Source organism: Lates calcarifer, linkage group LG21, assembly GCF_001640805.2.
Source record: "Lates calcarifer isolate ASB-BC8 linkage group LG21, TLL_Latcal_v3, whole genome shotgun sequence".
Classification (NCBI taxonomy): Eukaryota; Metazoa; Chordata; class Actinopteri; family Centropomidae; genus Lates; species Lates calcarifer.
In genome coordinates this window covers 24,792,592-24,817,636 of record NC_066853.1, presented here as the reverse complement: position 1 = coordinate 24,817,636, position 25,045 = coordinate 24,792,592, and the positions used below count along the sequence as shown (strand labels likewise).

Genomic DNA, 25,045 nt, shown 5'->3' with positions numbered 1-25,045 from the left:
GGCTACCTCAAAGCACAGTAGTATCTGCAATAAATGTTCTAATCTTGTTAGTGTGTGGCATCAGATTATTTGCTTGGTTATATGCTCATCTGTCTGTTCCACTGACTTAATATAAAGTTAGTGTAGTTTATTTTTGTATCGTTCCCATTAAAATAACAAGCATATAAAAAGCAGGGATAGAAAATTCTATAATTGAAATAAAAGTAGCAATAGAATATGTAAAGTGTGTAAAAATACTTACCATGTTCTTTCAGTAATACACACATTAATGTGTAAACAGCGTATTGTGTAGCTCATCATGACTGAGCTGTTGTAATTACTTTTTAAACTGCTGGGTAGTTTAAAGCACTGCATCATATTTTCTGAGGTGTCATATCTTTGCATGCAAAATCTGAATCAGCAAAGTAATTAGAACTGTCAAATAAAAGTAAAGTACAGTTTTCCTCCTGAATTATACAGAGGGGTAGTAGACATGTACAGTAGCATGAAATGGGAATAAGTAAAGAACGGGTACTTGCAAAAATGTACTTTAGTAAATAACCAAGTATTGGGAAAACAATGTAATATTTCTTATTTACATTGTTTAAGGACACTCTACTAATTATACATGATTTACATATTGAACTTATAAGAGACTTATAAGGGTCAAAGATTAAAGCAACAGAGGATGATGTCCTGACCATCAAGGTAAAAAATTAACAACTAAAATAAAATAAATAAATAATTAAAAACCTCTTCCACAAATAATGCTGAATTTTTTATCGGAGCCACTCTTCCCCCTGCATTTTTTCTAATAGGCTGAATCAAGGCAGCCAACTGTTATCCCTTTAAAGCATCAGCTCATCCCGCTTTGAACAAACTGGCTTAGTTTTTACATGCCCTTTCATTGCTGGGATTTCCCTCCACTGCAGCTCCTCTGACTTACATTGTAAATCCAAGAGGATTACCTCTAAACGCATATTGAGCACATTTCTATTTTGTAACAATACCAACTTGTTGCTGCTTGATTTTCTATAAATTGTAAAACTGATAAGTCAATGCCCATTATAAGGAGTAAACTATAGGTGTAAAAAAACAGAAAGCAGACAGCATTAGCATACCTGTGATTCACATCAGTGTCTAGTCATAACTTACTATGATGCATCTGCCACACCCTACAACAGTTCATGTGTCTTGAAGGGAGCATGGTAAGTGTCTTGTAATGTATTACTCATATAATGTACATAACTCATGGCAGTGAGAAGTCACTAATTAAGTCTGATCTACTTCCTTTTTTCACATGTATCAGCCAATGTTAACACCAAAGGAAAAATCATGTAAACAACTCAAACTATTCCTGTCATGACTTCTTCAGCTTTTCCCACTGTACATTATAACTCATACAGGACCCTGAGAGTGAACTCTGGTTTACCCTCACGCTGATGTTTCCACCTGAAACCCCCTCTGGGGCTAAAGTCAGATCTGTCTGGGGTAGAGGGGGCAGTATAAATAGCCCTGTGTCCCCTCTCAGGTTACCCAGTCAGAGTCCAGGTTGAAATACCAAAAGACAGAGGGACACACTGACAGACAACACACATGTTTCTCTACACATACACACATCACAGAGTCATGCAGGACACTAAACACTGTGTACACAGAGCACTGAGAGAGGAATGATATTAGTCCATGTAGTATGTACTGTACGTTCTGTTAGCATTTTTTGTAAAGGCGCTGTTAGAGAATGAGAAATAATGCTGTGGTGTGTGATTACACATCAGCAGAGAGGGAAGTTCACATCCTATGAACACTGTGAGTAATGATGAGTAGTGTTCCTTAAATTCATTCTCACACACAGTGTGTTCCCTTGCAGCTTAGAAGTACACTTCTATGAATTTCCAGGACTAAACTCAGTTACAAGATTTACAGTTTAACTTCCTCTCTGATCACTGTCAGAGATACTGACTCTTTGACTTATAACAGAGACCAAAGGAACAGAGTCCATTTCAGTTGAGAACAAAGGTGAACACTAAAGTTACTGCCAGATAATTATGCATTAGATTTTAAGCTGACTATACTGGTTCAGGTTTGAACTGCTGAACTTACTTCATCAATTGAGGATTTGCTGAAAGCTGTCTGATCATCTGATTACTTGAATAACTTACCAGAGTAGATTCAAATTTTCATAATAGCCAGTGGTGGAAGAAGTAATGAGATATTTTACTGGAGCACAAGTATCAATACCACAAAATGGAAAAATACTCAATTACAATTAAAAGATCTGTATTTGAAATCTTGCACAAGCACAAGTCCAGAAGTGTTATCAGCAAAATGCACTCCAAGTATCAAAAGTAAAAGCACTCATAAGTTATGGCCCCTTTCAGAGTGTTAGATTGATCCTAAAGATATTATTGAAATATTATTACTGATCCATCAACACACAAGGTGGTCTATTACTCCTACAACAACACGTTTTGAAACTTTAACTGTCATGGTGCCAAAAGCACAATATTTGGGTCTGAACTATTGTGGAGTATAACTGTAAAATAACACAAAATGGAAATACTCTAGTAAAGTACATCAAAGGTACATTGCACCAATAATAACAATTAAGTATGATTGCCAAAAAAAAAGTTCACACTTGTTCCTAGTTAGACTTGTCCAATCTAAGATTCACTCAGGCTGCAGCAGATTGAAAATCAATTCATCTCCCCCTCTGCATGCCTGAGCACAGCACTCTGTTAACTCATTAACACAAGAACCTCAGGCTGTTCTTCAATCGATGGCTATTTAAAAGCACAGACAGTGCATTTTATTGAATAGACGTGCTGGCTCTTACCCTGTGTTTTCATTGACTAGGTAGAGAGTTGATGGATTGAGCATGGTTTACAGTATACACATTGGTAGACAGGTGAAATTACAATGTATGGTTACTAGTTTACTGTAATGCTGATTTAATATTTTACAATCTGGCTGCACTGATTCACACTGCACATTATAGTGCCACCAGAGATACAAAAACAAAAACCATCCAGAGCAGAGTGAATTATGGGACATATGTTTGAGCTCACCTTGTGACAGGCGGACAGGCTGCGTGATCTGGAGCCCATCAACAGCACAGAGGTTCCCACAGGGGTGCAACGTGATGACCCCTGACCTGTTCTCTATGTAGCAGTGCTGGGCAGCCACCCCAGGGCCCTGGATGCTGATGTCCATGGGACCATGACCAAGAGTGGTCCGGCCTTGGGAGAGAAAGAAGAAATAGGCTAAAATCTGATATGATCATCAGTCAATATCCAGTGGCTTCAAAAATTATTCAGACTTTTACAGTTTTTTCACCCTCAGTTGTGTTGTAGATTAACATTTTGCTCATCCGTGTATATTTAGTAATCCATAATGACATTGTGAAAAGTTTTTAAAGATTTCTACAAATTTATTACAAATAAAAGACAGAAAATCTTTAATTTACAAACGCATTCAGACTTATAATGTAGTACTTTGTAGAAGTACCATTGGCAGCAATTACAGCTTCGGGTTTTCTTGGCAAAGTTTCGCATACTTGGATTTGGACAGTTTATCCCATTCTTCCTGGCAGATTCTCTCAAGCTCCATTATATTAGATAGAGAGCGTCTGTGAGCTGCCATGTTCAGGTCTCTCAATAGATATTCTGTGGGATCTAAGTTTTGGCTGGGAACACTCAGAGCTTTGAGAAATGGTTTTATACCCTCGCTCTGATCTAAACTTTGCCACAATTTCAGCAGCTCTATCATGTGTACAGAGAGTTCCTTGGACTTCAGGTCTAAATACATCTCCAGGATAATTAAAGAAAACAGGATACACCTGACTACAATTGGGAGTGCCACAGCACATATCATTGCATCACTCTAACTGTGTGTTTCTTGACTTTAGAGAGCTGAATAACTCACCCTTAAAACTACAAAATAAGTTGGACTCTATTTGGGGGAAACAATGACATAAACACACATGTGATCTGTGCAGAACCTCAAGACTAGAGGCCAAGGTCCAATAAAATGTCACATGCAAGTGTAACCAACACACATTCACTCACACACACTCTCACTGCCTGGACATAACCCCTCATAGGGGAATCTCCCCGCATACCAGCCTGCAGACACACAGACAGAGACAGGAAGGCCAGTAGACACACAGGTACTGATAGACACACAGACAGAGAAGGGAATCACACAAAAAGACAGACCAAAGGCCAAAAGGTCACCAGACAGATTTACAAGATGAAACCTGCCCCTCGCTGGGACAAAGAGTCAGACAAAAGGTAGATGATAACAGGCTCAGGTCAACAGACGTACAAGTGTGTTGTTGTTGTTGTGGCTCTAAAAGCCTAAAAATGTAATAAAATAATGCTATATAAATGTAATGTAATAATGCCAATACCACAATAAAAAGCCAATAATGTAATTATGTATGAAAAAATGTAATAGCAATTCTACCAGTGATATCACAACTTATTTCATTTATGACTGCTCAGTAACCATTTCTTTTTCTAGCTGAATAATGCAGCAGAGATATAAAAATATAAAAACAGCATTTTCAAAAGCCCTTTTCCCAACAGGAATGACTAAGTGTATTTTGTAACACTGACATCAGTTGTTGCATCAGCGTCTCTCTGAAGCTAACTGGTGTGTTGGTGTTAAAGCAGCTGTCTCACCCTCAGGCAGGGGCAGCAGGGTGATGGCAGTGCTCAGACGTCCACTGCCCAGGCTGACCAGGTGGGGCCGCTCTGCCTGGAACTTCAGGCCTTTTCCAGTCTCAATAAGGTCCAGCGGGGTGCTCTACAGAGGAAGTCAAAGAAAACATTACAAAAAGTGTATTTTGTATTTTTTAAACCATTACATGTACTTGGATTTTTGATCTAGATAGGAGTTATTTTCCATTATTTTAACTGGTAATGTACTGCTTTACTTAGACTGCTTAGTTCTCTATCTTGCAGTAAAAATACATTAAAATTGTGGAATATGTGGTGTGATTTTTGACTGTTCTAAATGATTTTTCCTTTTGTGCCAATTTTACTTTATATACACAGCAAATTGTATTACAGTTTCTTGATTTGTTAACAAAACAAGTACTTTGTGCCAGATATGTACTGTATTTTTAAGAACCCATATGTAACTAATTCATAGCTACAAGTGCTAAAAAATAGGTTGTTAGTGATTGACTAACACCAACACTGTAAGAAAATGTCATAAGCAGCTTTGCAGACATTGCAACATACTGTATGTAATCTGAGAGAGCATCTGCACGTCTAAACCTAAAGGGGTCACATCCTCTGTCTCCTATTTCCATCGCTATGTCTGGACTATAAATGGCTCACTGTGGATGGGACCCGATAGGCAATCATTTCCTGTCCATTAGCTGAAGTAATTGACTCTGCATGACACAAAAAATGTGAGGATGTGGTATTACCACAGTAAGCCACAGAACTGACACTCATCCTTCTGTTAAGCACTAACTGGAGCTTTACTGCTTCATGAATGCAACAGAGAGAGGTTCATCCCCCACTCTAGGGATAAGAAAAGGAGTCTGAATGTCTTCAGTATGGGAGGCCATTTCCTTAGCTGGCTACTCTGGCTGTTTATATATTCCTCTTCACACTGAGGGAAATGTGTGTGTCTGTTTGTGTGTGTGCATGTGTGCTGCCCCCCCCAGCTCTGCTCAAGCACCACCGTGTGCCGTTGGCTCAGCAAGGGGGACGGGATGTTGCCATAGCAACTGCACTCTGCAATTAAGAAACATGAAGCTCCTGGAGGGTGTTCAATGAGCTAACTTGTGATGAGCACTCTTCAGTACAGTATTGCCTAAATGTAAAGACAATTCTGCTTTTTAGTCCTCACATACTCTCATCACAGATGCAGCAGAATATATTGTTTTAGTTTTACCTTAAGTTCAACATAATAAAATGAATCAGTTCTCCTGCTGGGTTACATCCATTATTCTAAATGCACACAGGGACCCTGACACTGAAGCATCTTAATAGAAGTCAGTTATCATTTAATTATTTATACCTGTGGTTTTTACCCTGCAACTTGTAAAAATGTCTATTCATGTCCCATTGTTATGACTGCATAAGTCTATGAGTTGTAAGCAGGCAGCTAAATTTAACATATGAACAGTTGAAGGAGACCTGAAAATGTATATGCAATAGTTCCTATCTTTGCCATCTCATGACCCTCAGATTTATTTTGTCCCTTCACTTGCCCCTGATCCCCAGGTTGGGAACGACTGACTTAATGTTTATTTAAAATGAGCTCAAAAAGAAGAACTATATATCAGTCTCACATGACCCTGTCTATAACCAATGTAATGACTCCACAGGGTCACATTCCCAAATGTTAGAAACTTTGCATCATGGTTAATGGTTCAAATCTCTGACTAGCATCATTTATGATTGAGCATCACTGGAAATTCAGAACACTGTGTCCTAAGGCTTTGATAGGCTTGACTAAACTCAAAGTGTTAAATGAGCTCTAACGGCTGTGAAGTCACTCACTGGCATGGACATTTTTTAAAACCAGCTGCGACTGCATCTTTTCATCCCAGTTTTGAGCCGTTACATTTCTTATTTACAAAATGTATGCAACCATTGACCTAGGCCTCTCTGCTGTTTAGCTAACTGTGTGTGTCTTAATAGGATTATCTGATTGTGGTGATGCTGTTGGTGGAGTGAGGTCAAGACTAAGAGGATTGCTGCGATAGAGACTGGCTGGGAGGCACTGGGAGTGATGGGAGGAGAGGGGAGGTGCCAGAGGGCCAACACTGCAGGATTCACACTGCCTCATCTGCTGTGTGCTGCTGCTCCCATGTGGTGCACACATCAATGACAAGATTCACCACAAGTTGATAGATGAAAAAATATGGGATTGATATTAAACCTCTTGACCTCATTGCTTGACAACAGCCACACCTAGAGCAGGTGTACAACCTGTCTTAAATAGAACCAATCAGTTTATCAATTTGTGAAGAAGAATCGCTGTATTCTAAAAACAAGTAAATAAATAAGTAAATGACAAACTCTGTCCCAATAAAACATTCTTTCTTTTTCACATAAAAATGCTAAAACATACCAACATATACGGCTCATACAGTACATATTGTACTTGCATGTACAATAGCATTCAAAAGGTACAACCAGTGTATCTGCTTGCTAAACACATTAAGATAATAGTTATTTTTAGCTGACAATGAGAAATATTTTTCTTCACAATTTATTTTTTTTCTTTTCAGTCATACATTTCTTCTTTGCTGTGTGATTTTTTTTGTTGATCTGACATCAATTTTTCCCTCCCTCCTTAACAAATTATTTAAGTTTAATCTCATCTTATTTTATCCTCCATGCTGATCTTGGTCACTTCTGGGCACGTTACATAGACTTACATTCATTTCCTGGAGACTTACCCTTAACTTAACCCAACATTAACAACTGACTCAAAAATCAGCTTTTGTCCCCAGCTGGACAAACTGTCCTCAGTGAACTGGTTTGTAGTCTGAAATTTGTCCCCAAAAGTAGCCAATGACAGAACCCCCCCTCCCACACACACACACACACACACACACACACACAGCCCACCCCTTAATGCCTAATGGGATTGTCTGACCCAGCAGGTGGGAAACGAGACATCCAATCTGTTGGTCTATTTACTGACTCTGGCTGAAGATCCCTGCTTTACAACATACTGACATATGCTGCCAGGACTCGTCATGGCTGTATCACCTGACCTGACCTTCTCCCTCTTCACTTGAGTTGGGTCTTCTTCGTATTTATCATTTAGTGCCAAAAATCTGTCAGAGCAGCAAATGTGGTGACATTTAACATCAATGGATACAGTTATCAGAAGAAGAGAGTGCTCACTGTGTGTGTGAATGGATACACACTGGAAACAAGCAGCAAAACTGACACACTGATGACATATGACTGGGTTTTTCTGTGAAGGCTGCCAAGTTGAGAACAATGAGGCTTCTGGTTCTCTTTTCTGACTCGTTCCTTTTCTCTCTGTTTTCTCAGTCTCCATCTTCTCTCCCATCCCCCACCTATGTTAAACACACACACATACACATATACTCACTTGTAACACCTGGTGGGTTTGCCGTCCGCACTCTGGCATGTTCCTGTTCAAGCGGTCCATGTCCACTGAGCTGTCCAAGGCTTCCTGCGACACATGAAGATCCTGAGGGAGGAAATGACAACATCAGTGTGAACCAGAAAATGAGCAACAAATGTTGTCATGGGTGACTTCATCTCTGCAGGAAAATAATGGTTAGACTATCAAAATCTTGTGTGTTTTGTGTTCTCATGGTCAACTTCTGGTTACATCAGAATTAAGTGCAAAAGTTTTTAAAATGTCTCAAGCTCACACTTTTTTTTTTACAGTGATTTAAAAGACCTGAACCATATTCACTGGGATTCCCCCTCAACACTCAGCCTAGACACTAACTGTGTCAAGGTGTGATTCATACTTCAACACACACACACACACACACACACAACAGATGGCAGACAGCATGTAGCAACACACTCTGAGGAAGTAACACACACATGCATTTAAATCTCTTGGTAGCTGACAAATTCACTGGAAATCAGCCAGTTTTCTCTTGGTCTCTATGAAAAAAACACACACACACACACACACACACACTGTGCCCAAATCCCACAAATTCCTCCCTACTTACTCAGTAATTTTTAGGTATTTCCATCAAGTCAGCACTGAACAGATGGCTATAAATATATTCCATGTCTATATTAGTACATGTGTTAAGTGGATTCTGTATAACGGTGAGCGTATGTGAGGAAACACTTTTGCAGTCATTATCTTGTGGTTGTGAGGAAGCACAGAAAACCACACAGAAAGGTTAAAAAACACATCATTATAGTAATCCCAGAGAATCAGAGTGTACCCGCAGTCATTTGCATGCCTAAAATGTTGTGCAGCAGGGATGGAAAATATGGTTCTGATGTACTCTACTCTCAGGATAACAAAACACGGCTGCAGTATCATCATATTTGCTCTCCTGACAGACCCGTGAAATGATATTCAGCAGAGTCAGCCTCAAGCAAGCCTCAAACAGTAAATCACAAAACAGGCAGAAAATAAAAATAAATGTTTAAGAATTCCATCTGCAAAACTCTTTCATGCAATAACAAACTCTTATCTGAGCCAGAAGAGGAAAGGAACTGTTTTTCTACTCAGGTTTCATGGTATCTTTCAGTTTCATCCAACCCTTTAATGCTGACCTGTCCTCTGTTGTCTCTAAATGTGAAAATTACCTTTCTCCAGTTGTCCAGCAAATGCATCGCCTCCATAGCAAAGAGCTGCTCCTGGCTACTGACTCAATCCTATCAGTGTGAACTTGATTGAGCAGGGCACCTCTAACACTGCACACTGAATTCAGTACGATGTCTTCAGTGCATCTTCTTTCCATGAAACACAGATTGTTTCTTTGTCTTGATCTGCGTCTTTTGTCTCAAGCTACCGGTGCTGTTTCTTCCACAAACTCCCATTCAGGAGGTGGACCTGTTGCTGCTTGCTCCAGTAAACTAAGACCTACATTCCTGACTGGCAGCACCAAAGTCCCAGATAACAGAGATGTGTGTGTGTGTGTGTGTGTGTGTGTGTGTGTGTAAGCAGTGATCAAAAGAGAGGAGGGAAAGAGGAGAGGAAGGGAGGACGACAGTGATGAGTGAAGTGATTTGGTAAAAATAAAGATCAGAAACAAAGTGATAAAGTGGTGAACATGTTAAAGCAGGAGGGGGGAGCTCTGCTGTTATGCACAATGCAAATGTACCACAACACTTGACTGAACAAGCCACCATGAATAAACCATGAATAGTACAATATATAGAGTAGTTCTTCACTGATATGAAGACAAGAAGAGGTGAAAAAGAAAGAGTGCATGTTGCAATAAACCATTACTCATACATTATTATACAATAATGTTTTTAAATTATGTTTTAAGTGTCACATCAGACTGGGAAAACATTTTAATCTCAATAAGATGATTTGTGTTTTTGCCTTTAGTCATGTGACTGGTGGTCATAAACTTTCCATCTCTATGAGGCAAAGAATTCCTCTGTAGGGTTGAGGAATGGAGAGTTTGAAGGAAAAGTGAGAAGATCTTGAGATGAACCGCTCTGTGACTGGTGGAACACCACATCAAGCCGTGCAATTAAAAACCCTAAACAACTAAACTACTACAGCAAATACATTTTATAGGAAAGACAGTTTCAACCAGATCACATTTTCTCTAAATGTATTGAGGTTACATTGTTAATTTATGTGTTTGGTAAGTTGCAGATATGTTGATATTGAACATATCAGTAAAATGTTCACAGAATCATGTTTGTTTTCCACTAAAATATCCAGCCCTGCAGTAAAATATCCACTTGTAGAGAATACACTATTATTTTTATTTTTCATGGTCATGTTTAGTCACATGGTTAAAATTAAAGTCATGGTGTGGTTTAATATTGAAAAACATTCACACTGGCCTCAGACATAATGTATTTATTTATATTTAACAGAAAGCACAGTCTCTCTCTAACCTCACCCATGGCTCTGGATGATAACTTCTGATGTGATACTTGTGTTTTATCCACCTGCTATCCACTGCAACCACTGGTGCTTCATTTTCTCCACATATATTTCTCTAAATATATTTCCAACAAAACATTTTGCTGTTGCAGTTTAGATGTATAGAGATGTAATTTCTAAGACACAGGCCTAGCTGAGGACTTATACACCTTTGGCATTCTAGTGGTGGGATTCTCAGCTTTTTAGCTTGTGATCCTTTAAAATGATACACATTTAACTCATCAAAAATTTCATGTTTCTAAGAGCTAAGCGCTTTGTGCAAAGAAGGGGTTTTAACTTGTCATGTTGTTTAAATTCAGTCATGTTAGAAGAGATGAAACTACCCAAAAGAGCAAAGAGATGAAGGTTTAAATAAACAATTTTAGGGAGTGGTGATATGCTTTTGTTCTATCTGGTTAAAACATCTCACAGCTTCTCAGATCCATCTTGTGACCTCCTGAAGGGCTCTGACCCTCAGGTTGGGAACCACTCTAATAAATACTTATAGCAGCGACAGCATGTTTGATTGACTCAAAATAAACTACAGTTCCCATGTTCATGATAACAAATCAGCAACAGTTAAATGAAGCAGGTCTATGGCACAGAGGAATAAATATATCAGATTCTGGATACTTGCATACTTTTTATTTTTGGGATTTGTTGACAATAGACAAGTAGAATATCACCTGATGGTTAGCAGTAATATATATAGTATGTCCATAATCTGCATACAATGCTCGATGAGCTGACCCAGAGCGCCAAAACAACAACAACAACAACCATTAGATTGCGACTTTTGGACAAGATTAAGAAATTCATTGATGATGTAAATGTTTAAGTCCAATATGAGCAGATCCCAAACTCACAGTAAGTTTAGTCAAACAAGTGGTTGAGCCAAAAAAAAAAAAAAAAAAAAAAAAAAACCCTATGTAAAGAAGCAAATGTAGCAGTGAAGGAGGTGGTTGATATTATGAAACATAACAGTCTTGCTTTTGACAATTAAATAGGCTGCAGCTTAGCTTGTTAGTGTAGTTGACCTTCTAACCTCAAACTGTCCACATTCACTTACTGTATGTCTGTATGTAAGTGAGTGCTCAAAATAAAACAGTGACTTAATGTAAGTTCTTGTCACTTACACTTACTCCTCATACTTTAACAAGAATTCCTTCTTTGCATTTCAATTTCATTTTCTAAACTAGAGCTCAAACTTTTGTGGGCCTGTTTCTTTGAGTGTGGGTTTGTTCTCACCACATCAAAGCCCAGTTCTGTCAGACTGAGGGGGGACATCAACAGCTTTTCTTTCTCTCAGATCCACAAACTCTCCCTGGGCACACAAAGAACTCTCAATCTCTTTATTTTTTTCTTCCTTTCTTTCCATCTCTCTCTCCTCTCATGCCAGGGCAGAAAGGCTGGCATTGTCTTCTGTTGAGCAGGCATGGATCACTTCTCACACATGAGGGAATCTCTCTTTTTTTTTTTTTTTGGATGGGGTTATGAAAGCGAGGGAGGCTCAACATTTAGTTGGAATGCAGAATGTAGAAGGGAGGGAAGCTGGACAGTCTGCCAACTAGATGGAGAACAAAAATGTTAGCTGGGATGAATAACATAGATGATTGAAAGAGAAAAAGAAGGTGAAATGGAATGCAGCTGCAGACAGGTTTTTTTAAAGGCTGATCGTATTCGGTGAACAATTCAATTGGATTCAAAAGCCTATGATTTCCTAATTCTACTGAGATGTCTTCATAAGCCCATGTGTGTTTTTAAACTGGCACTTTTTTTTCACATTTCCCGTAACAAACAACATACTCTGATTTCTTTGAACCTTACCAGTGCGACTAAAATGCAGTTTGTCCGGAGTCTGGTACTCTACTGAAATCAACCAGAGACAAATACAAATGACATATTTCAATGAGTGTGATTGTTTCTTTTTGAATTACATCATCTTGTTGTGCTCTCCTGCTCTGCACTGGACTGTAGAATGAGCACCACCATCTGTTTAACTTGAACCAACTCTAACACACACAACAGTACTGGATGGAAACTTTTGCCAGTTCTCTTAAAATTTGGTTAAAATCAGCTCTCCGCTTGGATGGAACACCATCTAATTGAAAGGCTGTGAAGCTGGCTTATATGGTTTGTAGTTTTATAGATGTCATGCTCTGGACAAAAGTGATGGATTGTCCTAGACCAGCATTACCATTACCATTCAATGTCCTCCTTGGACCCTGCTCTGGTGGAGGTGGGTAAAAATAATTAGTCAAAGTTACCAAACTATTAAAATGATCATTTATTTGACAGTAGTAGCCTTGTAAAATAAAATCCATATAGTTGGGCTCCACAGTCGAATAAAAGGGGAAAGAAGCATGAAAGGGAGGCAGTGAGGGTGAAGTGTGTCTGTGGGCCTGTGTTTGCCATGCTGCCCAGCCTCTCCTCCAGCAGCAGTCACTGCTCTGGGACAAATAAACTGGTCACTGAAACAGGCTAGGGGTCTTCTCAGAGAATGTGGAGATAATCAGGAATGTGAAGACAGAGAAAAGGATGGATCATTTCTGAACCACCTGAGGAGCCCATGCATCCTCCACGTCTTTTAGAATCAGTCTGATCTGTTGTTTGGATGTTGACCTGCTCACAAAATGCTCATTGTTTTCCAGTGATTGGACAAAACGTGTCTTTGCCTTGTTCACAAATACTGAACAAAATTACAATCAACAATATTGATTTTATAAAAATCAATGTATAGTATATTCTACAGAGTCAGTCTATCCATTTATCATTTACCTGTGATTTTCCACTATTAAGATATTAAAGGTTTCATCTTATTTCATCCTCTACTCAGTGGAGCACATGGAGACCAGCTGCACTGACTCCTGTGAGCACTTGAGACAACTTTCAACAACCAACAAGTATCATTGTGTGTTGAGAAATCATGCATACACACACTCACCTTCTATCACTACACTCAGGCCAATGCCTTTGTGAATTTACTAAACTGAGATTTTTCTTTGGGAGATGCCTTTTCTTTCCTCCCCTCTGTCAAGTACTTTCAACTACTGTTTGGAAAGTTCACTTACTTACTACAACAGTATCTGGACACATCTGGTCACATTATAATTTAAAATGCACCCAGGACCAACAGCCTCTCTCTCTGACAGTTCAACATTTAGGAACCAGTTTATACTCTGAAGCTACAAAGATGTGTTTTGTGTATGTTTACTGACAACAACGACCAGCCTGTTTCATCATCGCAGGTTTGATCATGTGTTCTAATGCCTTGAACATGTTATATGAATAAATGATGCTATTCTAAACCTGGCCTGAGAATAGATGCAGAAATACCTGAAAAATGCCAAGCTCTCTAGTCTAGTGTACTCTGTAGCCTGTAACATGAATAAACTCAGTGTGGAGTCTGTATGTTGGGGGCACCTTTTTCATAACCTCAAAATTTGTTGTATTTCATCGTAATGACTGATGCATTGATCAATTTTCAGGCTGTTTTTGTCAGAGATGAAGTCTTCCAGAGGATCTAAACAGTGTTAATGATTATAAGACATGTTAGAGCCAGTGAAGAGGAAGCAAGGGGCAGAGGAGAGATAGCAAGATGATGATGAAGGCAGGAGGACAGAGGAGGAATATTGGGGCAGATGCAGTAGAAGAGCTCATACTCTCTCTCTTGGTTCTATCTTGTCCAACCAGCTGCCAACACACAGCTCTGCTTCTGTCTCCTGAGTTCTGATAATGAAGCCTGCTGGATAATCCTCTCTCTGCAGGGACATCCATCCTTCCACCCCTCTACATTTCTCTCTGTCTGTTTATCTTACTTCATTTTCTCTCTTTTTGTCATTTTCAGATCATTTTCGTGCATTCTTATTCGTCTCTCGCTGCCTTCCCTCTGACCTTGGGGGTTTCTTTACTTTTTTTTTTTTTTCTGGCCCAGGTCACACCAAAACCGCACATTCAATATCTAAGACATTAGAAACAACATGAAGAACAAGTTTGAATGTATAGAGTTTTTACATTGTTGTTTTTCTTTTCTTTTTTTTTTTAGGTTGATGTGGGCTACACGTCAGGTAAACACACCGTATGAAAAAACATCATCAAGTCCTCTGGTCAGGACATTGATGAAGAGTCTAAGAGATACATTCTTGCCAACAGTCTTATTTCTGTATGTTAGAGTGTTTTTCTCAGTTATTCTCTGCTGGATGTGGCCAAAACCAAATGACACGTTTTGTTTTTAGAAAGAAACCACAGAAATGCAGTAAACTTGTGCCGTAGGAAGGAGGGTGGATCCACTACAGGTTCCTTTTCAGACAAGACTTCCAACCATATTCTGTGTTGTATATAAATCTGCAAAGCAGTGGTAAATTGTCTAAAATGCTGCTCTTCATGGTACAACACACAAAACAGCAACATTCTCAGAGATAAGTGCTTCTATCCGCTGTATTTACACAGCTCAGTTGAGTGTTGTAAACTCATGGGAAGAGATGAAGTAACTGATTTGAATAAAACATCATAACAACAATGATAAGATAGTTAAAACATCTAAAAACCTAACATAAATTATACAAGTCTGCTTTTATGGAATGCACAGGCCGACATTAAGCTCAAAGTGGATTTATGGCAGTGAGGAGGAGACAGTTCACAACATATATGAAACCACAGTCTGACAACACCCAGCAGACAGCCTTCATCTGCTCTCACTTAGAACACCCACAGACCCTCATGGTTTGGTCATAGTGTGAGACCTAAAACTTCTTCAACCCAATGCACCTTATTTGTTATTCATTTGCAAATATTGCCCAGTATGGCTGGAGATATATAAATAAAGTATTAGCCAAAATGAAAAAAGAAGAAAACGTTTTCTGTTAAACAGGGAACTCAGAAATTAGAAAAAACACACAAGCCAGTAACAATGTCAGATATATGAATGTAAATACAGTACACAAATATGTGCATTAACCAATGCCACAAACCACAGCATTACGGTCATCCCTGTTTGAGACCTTAAAATACACAAAACCCATTAAAAAGACGAAACAGTACAACATGTCACAGTAGACATGAATAGACTAATGGCTGAATTACATTTAGCTCCTTCAGTTTCAGGGTCGTGGCATTATGCAACACTGGTCTACTAAATGTGTTTCTATCCACCTGTTTCTGCAAAACAAATATGTGCTCGTGTGATACACCCACACAAAAAAATCTGCTTGGCTGAGGTGAAGATGTTGGTGTACTGATAAAATCATAAAATAAATTCAAATAAATCATGATGTACATTAAGCATGTAACTTTCATTCCATTGAAAAGTTAAATAGCAGCAGATGAAACATCAGCTCTGTGCGGACTCATGAGAAGACTGTCCGTGCTTTATGGCCCAAGCATGAGTAGCTCTGGTTAGTGGCATCCTCAGTTGTGGTGTCTCAGCTTCAAGAAACAACGGCTACAAAAACAAAACAACTTTCTCTTGCGACAACTTAATGACACAAATAATGTAGACAGAGAGAAAATTGTGATTCAGTAGTCAGTTTCACAAAGTCACCCATCTCATCCTTTGTACATGTTTTCCTCTTTAAAAGATAATACAGTTTTTTTACTCTCAACAGATTGAGACTATTCAGTGTCATTAACACTGAGAGCAAAATGAATCAAGGCTGATTTGAGAACAAACAAACTGACCAATTATTCTAAGGAAGAAAAAGAGTTCTTGTGAAACATTAACATATTTGCAGTTACATGGCTTAAATTGCAATACAGGAACATCTACAGGGCAACACGGTGGTGCAGTGGTTAGCACCAGTGTCATCTCATAGAGAGAGGGTTCTGAGTTCAAACTCTGGTTCGCCCGGGGCTTTACTGTGCAGATGTTGGAAGTTCTCCACGTACCTGCTTGGGTTTCCTCTGGGTACTCTGGCTTCCTCACAGTCTAAGGACATGCAACACTAAATTCACTGTCGGTGTAAATAGGAGTACGAATAGTTGTTCTTAAATGTCTGCCCTGTGATAGACTGCTGACCTGTCCAAGGTATACCTGCACTATGACCCTAAAAGGATAAGCGTTATAGATCTCTGTTTTTAAGCAATACAGTTGTACTCAGACACATTCCCAGACTCAAAGCAGGACAGAAAGAGAGTGTGCCAGCAACAGGAGGAAGCGTGAGACAGTTAGAGGAAGAAGATGACATACAGTGAGGCTTCATCTAGCAGTCTGAGTGTCACTATATGTAGACTTCCTGCACAATGAGCTGAGCCAGGGACCATGTCCTGTTAGTGACACTGGCCAAGGTCAGGGTAAACCCTGCGGCAGGACAGACCTGACCTCAGCTATAAACACCACTGATGTTTGCTAATACCACATCTGCTCAAACTTCTGCATTTGAATTTTACTATTTGAGTTATGTTTGCAGTAAGTGGTGGAACTGTAAGGGGTAAAAATTGAGAAACATTACCTCCATCTGATGATTATAATTATACCTTTCCTTGTATCTTTACAAAACAGTCATTTGTATCAGTTTGATACTAGTTTTAATGTATTAAATCATATTTTTGTAAAAATGCCTTGTTTTTGTTTTGTTATCATCATTCGTCTATTGTCTATTGTCTATATAGGTATGTTTAAACTAGTCCAAGCTAAATTTCAAGCATTCTTTCAATATCGTATAAAATACACCTGATTGATTCCTTGCTAAGAAAATGTGAAGCTATAACAGCAGCTGGTTAGCTTACCCCTATAAAATTGTACTGTCATTTTTGCACTTTTTGTATTGATTAAAAGAACAAGATAATGTGTTCATTCATTAGCCTTAGAAGAGTTGGTAGGTGGATTTTGCATTGAGCCAGACTAACTCTTTGCTAGCATGCTTTATGCTAAGCTAGGCTAACAGCTCTATTTAGGATTTTTGTTTTCAGCCCATAGGTCCTCTTTCATCAACTGTGTTTCCCACCACAGCAGATATGTGACAGTTCAAAGCTCTGACAAACCCATGGTACACTATTGACAGCAACTATGAAAGACATGGTTAGCAACTAGCTAGCTGATGAACACAGTGCAGCATTTAGTTTATAAAAAGCCAGATATCTTTCTCAGGAGCTTGTAGAGGCCAAAGAAAGTTAAAAGAAGAGTAATATTCATCAGGTGGTCAGAAACTCCAAATGAATTCTGTGTCCACTGAATGTATAAATAGCCCAATCTTTGCTAACACATTAACCCAAACAACTTTATTACACCACAACATGTCAAAAATCTGTTTCAGTATGTAATGGAGTTCTGCTGCTTAGTGACCAAAAACAAAAACAAAAACCTTGTTAATTATGCATCTTTTTCCTATGTGTTTATGACCATGTTAGTCAGAACAACTTCATACAGGTTGTTTCTCAAATGGATTCTCAAACAGATAGAGACTACTATGACTTCTTTTACTGTGTTTGCCTGGATTTAAATCCACTCGATATTTTTATTTTTTTTATGAATGGATTCAGTTGTCTTAAATTTAATCTGGGTGGAAAAGCAGGTGTAAATTCATGGGTCAGAAATTTGGTGCAAGACAGGATTTCTTAAGTTTTTTAATGAGATTTGGTTTGAAAGTACTCTGACAAACCAACTCTTGTTCCAATCAATAAATAAATTATCTGATATCAAAACTATAAAACAAGAAAAAGCTCCAGGGCTCAATATAAATGTGTGAAACACTTATTGAAGCAACGTTCTGAAGTTCTCACCACAGAAAGGTCATTCATATTTACTGGTATAAATAATGAATCACATTTGATTTGAATAATTACCTCTCTGAAGAATAGTATTTTTCCACAGACAGGATTAAGCCTAAGAACCACACATTGAAATGCAAATCTATGCACTGTGAGATAGCAGCATGTCCCTCATAGCCCAATTGCATGAGTAAACACAGATTCATTATTTTGGCATGAAACACCGAGCACTGGAGAGACGCCATTATCAGCAAGAGGCTAAACACACCAGCTGCCCTGTGTCTGTGTCTTGTACAGACACAAACTGACGTGAGCACACACACGCATAACTCTACACACACACAGACATATTGTACACATTGGAGTGGCGGAAGATGAGGTTTCCAGGGAATGAATGGGAGAAAATAGGTAAGTTAAGTGAATAAATATACATCTCACGTTCCTCAATGAGTACTGTTGAGCTGCCCTTTAGCAAATGACAATCAAACAGCAGGATTCTATGGTTTTACAGGGCTGAAAAATGGCAAGATGCTCAGGTGACTTTCCATAGATGAATACAGGTTCCAATACATACAGCATTTAAGGTAAACAGAGCAAATAGCAGGACATGAAAGCCTGTTTGACTATCTGTTGTAGTGTGTTTTCATCAAAGCTCTGAAATGATTGCCAACAGAGATGTGTGAAACTGCAGCTCAGCGGTTCTGAGGATCAGAAGGCTTGTCATTATCAGATTATTGTCTCCAGTGACAGTAAAAATTACACCTCAAAGCCCGCATCAGAGAATACATCATCAAAACCACTGTTATTCAGCACGGCCAAACAGCAGCTTTAGGAAGACACCAGCAGAGATGACTCAGTGTTTCTCTGAGTGACTCAAGAGTAGGAGTGGAAAGAAGAAAAAATATTTTTTTTTACTTTTCTCTTGCTTTGTTGCTGATAGTAAGTTTGCTCCACTCAAAATCCATGTTCTGTGCATCAAATACTCACCTTCATAATGGAAACAAACTTTTGAACACATCAAACCTTCGGAGGGTGAGCATTTCATACTCAAAACATAGATTTTCATTGGCATGTTCCTTGAATTCCATTGTGTCAATCTGCTGAAACTAATCTTAGCCACAGTCCAAGACTAACAGTGATGGTGAGTGTACTGCAGTGCAAATAAATACTCAGAGTCGAGGACTAATAACGTGGCGATAAGAATGAAGGTGATGAGAAACATGACCAGCTTGTCACAGTGTGTAGGTATCATCAGGAGAAAGCAGTTGAAATATGAATCCTTGCAGAATACTTTGCTCAGCCACAAAGGTCCACTCCTGCTAATGGCACCACTGCAGGCCAATTTAATCTGAATCTCAGGCCTTTGCTGATATATCTAAAGCTGCTCTGCTTCTAATGGCCACTAGATGTTTCATCCAAAAAAGTCCGATTATATGGAAGTCCACTGAACACGTCTCAACTCCCAACTCTCTCAAAATACAAAGTCAGTAATTGTTTTGTACAAGATGTTAAAGTTGCACTAATAAATATTTTATATGAACTCAGTATAAACCCAGAGAAAATTATCACCAGACTCTGTTGTCCTTAGCTCTGCTGAGCATTTCAGCTTAACTGTTTTTACAGCCCCAAACCTTACTGTTGTGCATCACCCTCACAGCTCTCACCAACCTGACCTAACTCTAACCTTATCCCAAAGCTAGTGACAAACATTTAGCCAGATATTTATCCCAGGAGCTGATGAAGACCAAGGCAAAGCTAAAAGGAGTGTGAATATTGGCCTTAAATTCATCAGCGTGGACACAAGCATGACTTTAAATTAATGCTAGTGTTCATGTCTACTGGTTATGTAAACACCTTGGTGGCAAAAATACTGATCAGGTTTCCTTGTACAGGAAAACCAGTGGAATGGGGGATTGAGAATGTGGTATTCCAGTGGTATTCCATTGCTCAGTGGTTCCGTTGACGTTTGGCTCAGTGTTTCCCAAAGATGTGGAGCTGGACAGGCATTCCAGCTCTTGTGGGTACAAAGAGGCTCTTTCAACAGCAGTAATCCTCTGGAGGAGGAGTGGGAATGCTACTGGCCTGCTGCTGCATACTGGACTACAGGACCCACTGCAAGGTTCACATACACTGCATGACCACAACACACCAATGGGGACAAGAACATGTGTTTGTCGAAGTGTTAGACCAATACACACACACACACACACACACACACACACACTGAAACTCTGGATATAAACAACATAAGATGTGTGCATTCAATTCAACCATACAGTATTAATCAAATTCTGTAATGAATATTAAATCAGTAAAATTATGTTATATTCATTATATGGGAGATAAATGGAACTGATTGGACCCCATCTGAAAGCTAATTTTAATATCAGTTAACGAACACAGAGGTTTACTGCATCCACTCCACTTCCTTAGATTAGTTCAGTCCAGTAACTCCTGAATGAATCTAGGTAGAACATGTTCACCAATGAGCCAATGTCATCCAGTTTGTCCCAAAACAAACACAACAGCATGTTCCTCTCCTGCTAGCAGCTGGGAGGAGCAGCTTTAATCAAACACCTATCTAAACACACACATACATTCACAGTGTCACTCACCCTCCCCTCTCTCTCCTCTGCAGTTTGATGGTCTCCTTCACAACTGTCAGCTCATTAGAAAATTAGCTTTAAACTCCATCCCGTGTCCATATTTTAATACTTCCAAATCCACCCAGCTCAGTCATATGCAGGAAGGAACATTGTTGGTGGTAAACTATGAAAGAAGGGAGTGACAGGTTGTAGGTGGAGGCAGGGGTGGGGAGGGAAGGGAAATGAAGGGAGGCTGGAGGCAGTGTGGGATATCCCTTTGAGTCATGGAAACTGATCCAAAGAGCAGACCTGCTTACATACAGCCAAACAGCCCTCTGTATCTCTTTGTATTGTCCTGTCATTCAGTCTCATTACATGAGGACATTCAGCAGCCTCTGGAAACACTTACTCTACTTCCTTATGGGTCAGTCTCTGGAAAACATGCATAATATCACTGGTGAATACACACACACTCTCTGTATTCAACACTGTTTTACAGTTGCTAACATGTATTGCTCAATATTAAAAAAAAAAAAAACTCTTCACACAGTCAGCACAACAGCAGTCAGTGTGGACGATACTGAGGATGACTTTTCATTGATTTGAAACATAATCCAGGACATTTTATTATTGTGTGGGACAATGTGGCGTTTTACCTTACTCAGCATTCCTCATCCCCACAGAGAAATTCTTCTCCTCATTGAGATGGAGGGTTTATGATCAGATGTCCCGCTACAACACAAGGTGTGATGTTAATGAGAGCATGTGGCCAAATGAAGAAGACAGGCTTACTAGTCAACACAGCTGTGTCTTTACATCTGTAGCTATCCTATAGAGGTATGTATAGTGAATACAAAAACTATACATGTTCATTACTGGAATTACTGATTTATTTTTGCTTTCTTTTGGTACCAGGGTTGATGGTGAGATGTGTATGAAGTGTTGTGGTTGCATTGGAGCTTTCTGGATGTGAGATTAACTCTGCAAAGCTGCATGTCAGCAAAGAGAACTGTGTGAAGAGGATTTGCAAAACTGAACTCAGCAAAGAGAAATACAAGTTACCAATTGTAAAAAACTATATTCTGTATATATATTTTTTCTTTTATACATAATGTTTTGTTCTATTTTTTTCATTTTTCAGCATATTTTTAATCTGTTTGTCTCAATATGTGCTGCTACATTCACTTCATATGCACTAAGAGTATTTCATTTTCAAAGACATTTCTCATTTTTTACATATAATATTGATAATAATATGTTGTTGAACCCAATATCTGCCCAACACAAGTTTTTATGACACATTGGTTAACACTACAGTGCAGCAGGGTGCTAACAAATTTTTCTACCAAACAGTGTGCCTGTTTCCAAATAGGCCAGGTAAAGATGGGGAGCAGCAGCCAAAAACCATGAGATCATCTTTTACTAGACTGCTGCCTCTGCCAAATCCTTTGTTACCATGGCAACCCCTTGGGGAAGACACTGTGGTGTGTGTGTGTGTGTGTGTGTGTGTGTGTGTGTGTGTGTGTATTTATTTTTGTGTGCATGTACATGTATAAAACTGCAGCACGTTCCCTACAGTTGATTAGACGCTCTAAATAATAGTATTATAAGTCAACAATATCTCAGATGGTCTATATGTCTGAGTCTGTGAGCATGAGAGAGGAGATGGTAAAGTGAAGTGAGGTGAACAGTCTGAGAATGATTATGTCTTTGTTTGGGGATGAAACACTGGCCTGAAGGCATGCTGCAGATAAAAGAGAAACACAATGAAGGGAGGAAATGATCAGAGAGGGAAAAAAGAAAGGGGAAGAAGTCTGCAGAGGTCATATCCCAGTCTGATGACATGCATTCGGAGTCTGATTGGCTGCCTGTGTGTGTGTGTGAGTGTATTGTCTAGGCATTACTCATGTTGTGTCTTCCTTATGTGGACAAAAAGCAAGTCCCCATATTGTAAATCATTAAAGTTTAGTGTGAAGAGGTGTTTTAAGGCTGGGATAAAATAAGGTTTAAGTTTAGGTTTGAGTTAAAGACTGTTTGTGTGTGTGCGACTCGTACATGCTGCAGCTGTTAGAGAGGCAGCAGACAGTGGTTTGCACAGCTGTTTGTGTGAGTAACAAAGTGGAGTGAGAGGTATGTCAGGGTACAGTATAACCATGCTCTGACCTACAGTAACCTCATCCTCACTACTTCTTCCCATCAGAGATGCAGTTCTGTGGGGCAGTCAGAGATGTGATCCAGCCCTCATGGAAATTCAACCAACATCTGACCATCTAACTTTATTTTTAATCACACACAGATAATTAGAGTCATGTAAAATCAATGAACACACCCGAACCTGTCGAACACACTGACTCCACTTCACACACAGAAGACAATTACCACTAAAACTGTGTCACATCACTGATGAATAATCACCACCAAGACCTTGATGTAATTATGTGTCTCTGAAGCAAATTGGCTGCATGTAATGATGCTCTGACTCCTACTCCAAATTTACAAATAACAACTGCCAGCATTTGCTAATTTTTCCTCTATAAATCCATTCATTTCTCATGGGTCTTACACTAAGCACCGTGATACACTGAAATTATAAGCATATTACAGTCCTCTGGTGATGAATATACAAGACTGGCTCTCTCCAGGAAAAAAAAAACTGCCTGATCACATTCAAGGTCACCAGTATCACTAACTGTAGAAGTGGAGCACCCAGGACACGCAGAGGAAGCATTAAGACCAAACACAGGGGAGTCAGCAAGAGAATGGGACTGGATAGATGTTGGGTGTGGGGGTGAGGGTGAGGGGGGGTAGGGGATAGAGTGCCTCTGTGCTGGCCTGATTATGCTCTTAACAGAATGAGCTCACATAACAAAGGATTTATTATCACTAGCTGGAGAGTTGCTGCAGTCTGGGAACTCTGCACAGGCGTTTTCTCTGCCAGGCGCCCGAAAAATGTGGCCCAGCTCTGCTTTGGTCGGGAGGTTCAAACAACAACAAACCCTGTATGGGTCTCTCCCTCTCTCTCCCTCCCTCAGCCTATAAAGCAGCCTGTGTTTCAGGAGGGTGCTGGGAAGACTGAGAAACTAACGTGGCAGTAAGACAGCACTGCCTCTCACAGACATGCTGTTTGCTGCTCCAGGTACAGCAGCACTGTCAATCTGTGCTTAGCAGTTACTCCAAGTCTATAAGTAAGACTATGTAGAGTATGAGAACATAAACTCATAAGCAATTAAACACTTGGTCTGGTATAATCAGTAGCTAGGGAACACTGTCAACACTGTATGCCAGTTTGCTCACTCCTCTCTACTTGTGTCACTGTGTCTTTACAAGTATTTACAGTTACCATCTGCAGATAGCTGTGTCAAATTCAAGGCAAAACAATGAAATAAACTTGGATAAAATTAATTAATAATTAGATTTGCTGATGGTTGATTTAGGTTCTTTCTTACATTTTCAGTTGATACTATATTGTGAGTGCACAGAAATCATTCTGATCACAGCAACAAAACCTGACATAAAAGGCAAGTCTTCTGCTACTTCTAATTGTACTTTGTCAACCACAAAACAAGAAAAAGGAACACACACACACACACACACACACACACAAACCCCAGTGCCTTGAAACCAAGCTGCCAGTGTGAAAACAGCAATCATCCTTTGATTTTAAATGTGTGAAGCATCAACTTTACCTGACTGAGCGGTGTATGTGTGTGTATGTGTGTGGTGGGACGGTCCAATAACACCACAGGGCTAAACAAACACACTTCTGCTGCTCATAAAGACGGCGCGGCACTGCTGCTGCTGCTGGTGTCACAATTCAAAAACACAAAGCAAGAGTCAAAACTCTGACCAGCATCCAAAGAGGTGGCTTTCTCTGTGTCCTCTCTCTCTGTCTCTGTCTTCTGTTGTCAGGGTCTCTCACTCACTGTCTCTTCTTCACTCACACACTCCGTCTCTCACGGTCATAATACACACACTTGGCTAAAGCCATGTGGCCGACAGTGCTGACACACACTGTCTGGCTGCTGCAGGTCCCCTCCCTCTAACTCTCTCTTGACTCACATGCGTGGTCTTTTTCTCTCTCTCTCTCTCTCTCTCTCTCCTTTGGCATTACTCACAAACACACACACACACACACACGAACACGTAACCCTCTCTCTCTCTCTCCCAGCTTTCCTGTC

General features: G+C 39.5%; 1 protein-coding gene across 15 annotated transcripts in view; it reads right to left on the bottom strand.

Annotated features, from left to right (window-relative positions):
- Positions 1-25,045, bottom strand: part of phldb1b (pleckstrin homology-like domain, family B, member 1b) — a 106,211-nt gene that overhangs the window by 72,631 nt on the left and 8,535 nt on the right. For 13 of the 15 annotated variants that reach the window (XM_018693254.2, XM_051065561.1, XM_051065560.1 and 10 more), the window contains exons 2-4: positions 8,077-8,178; positions 4,665-4,788; positions 3,048-3,218 (exon numbers count right to left, since the gene is read on the bottom strand). In XM_018693254.2, coding sequence (XP_018548770.1) covers positions 3,048-3,218; positions 4,665-4,788; positions 8,077-8,178 — 397 coding nt within the window. Of the gene's footprint in view, positions 1-3,047; positions 3,219-4,664; positions 4,789-8,076; positions 8,179-21,523; positions 21,600-24,553; positions 25,009-25,045 lie in introns of those variants that run through there. The other 2 variants (XM_051065567.1, XM_051065568.1) reach the window with 2 other exon arrangements.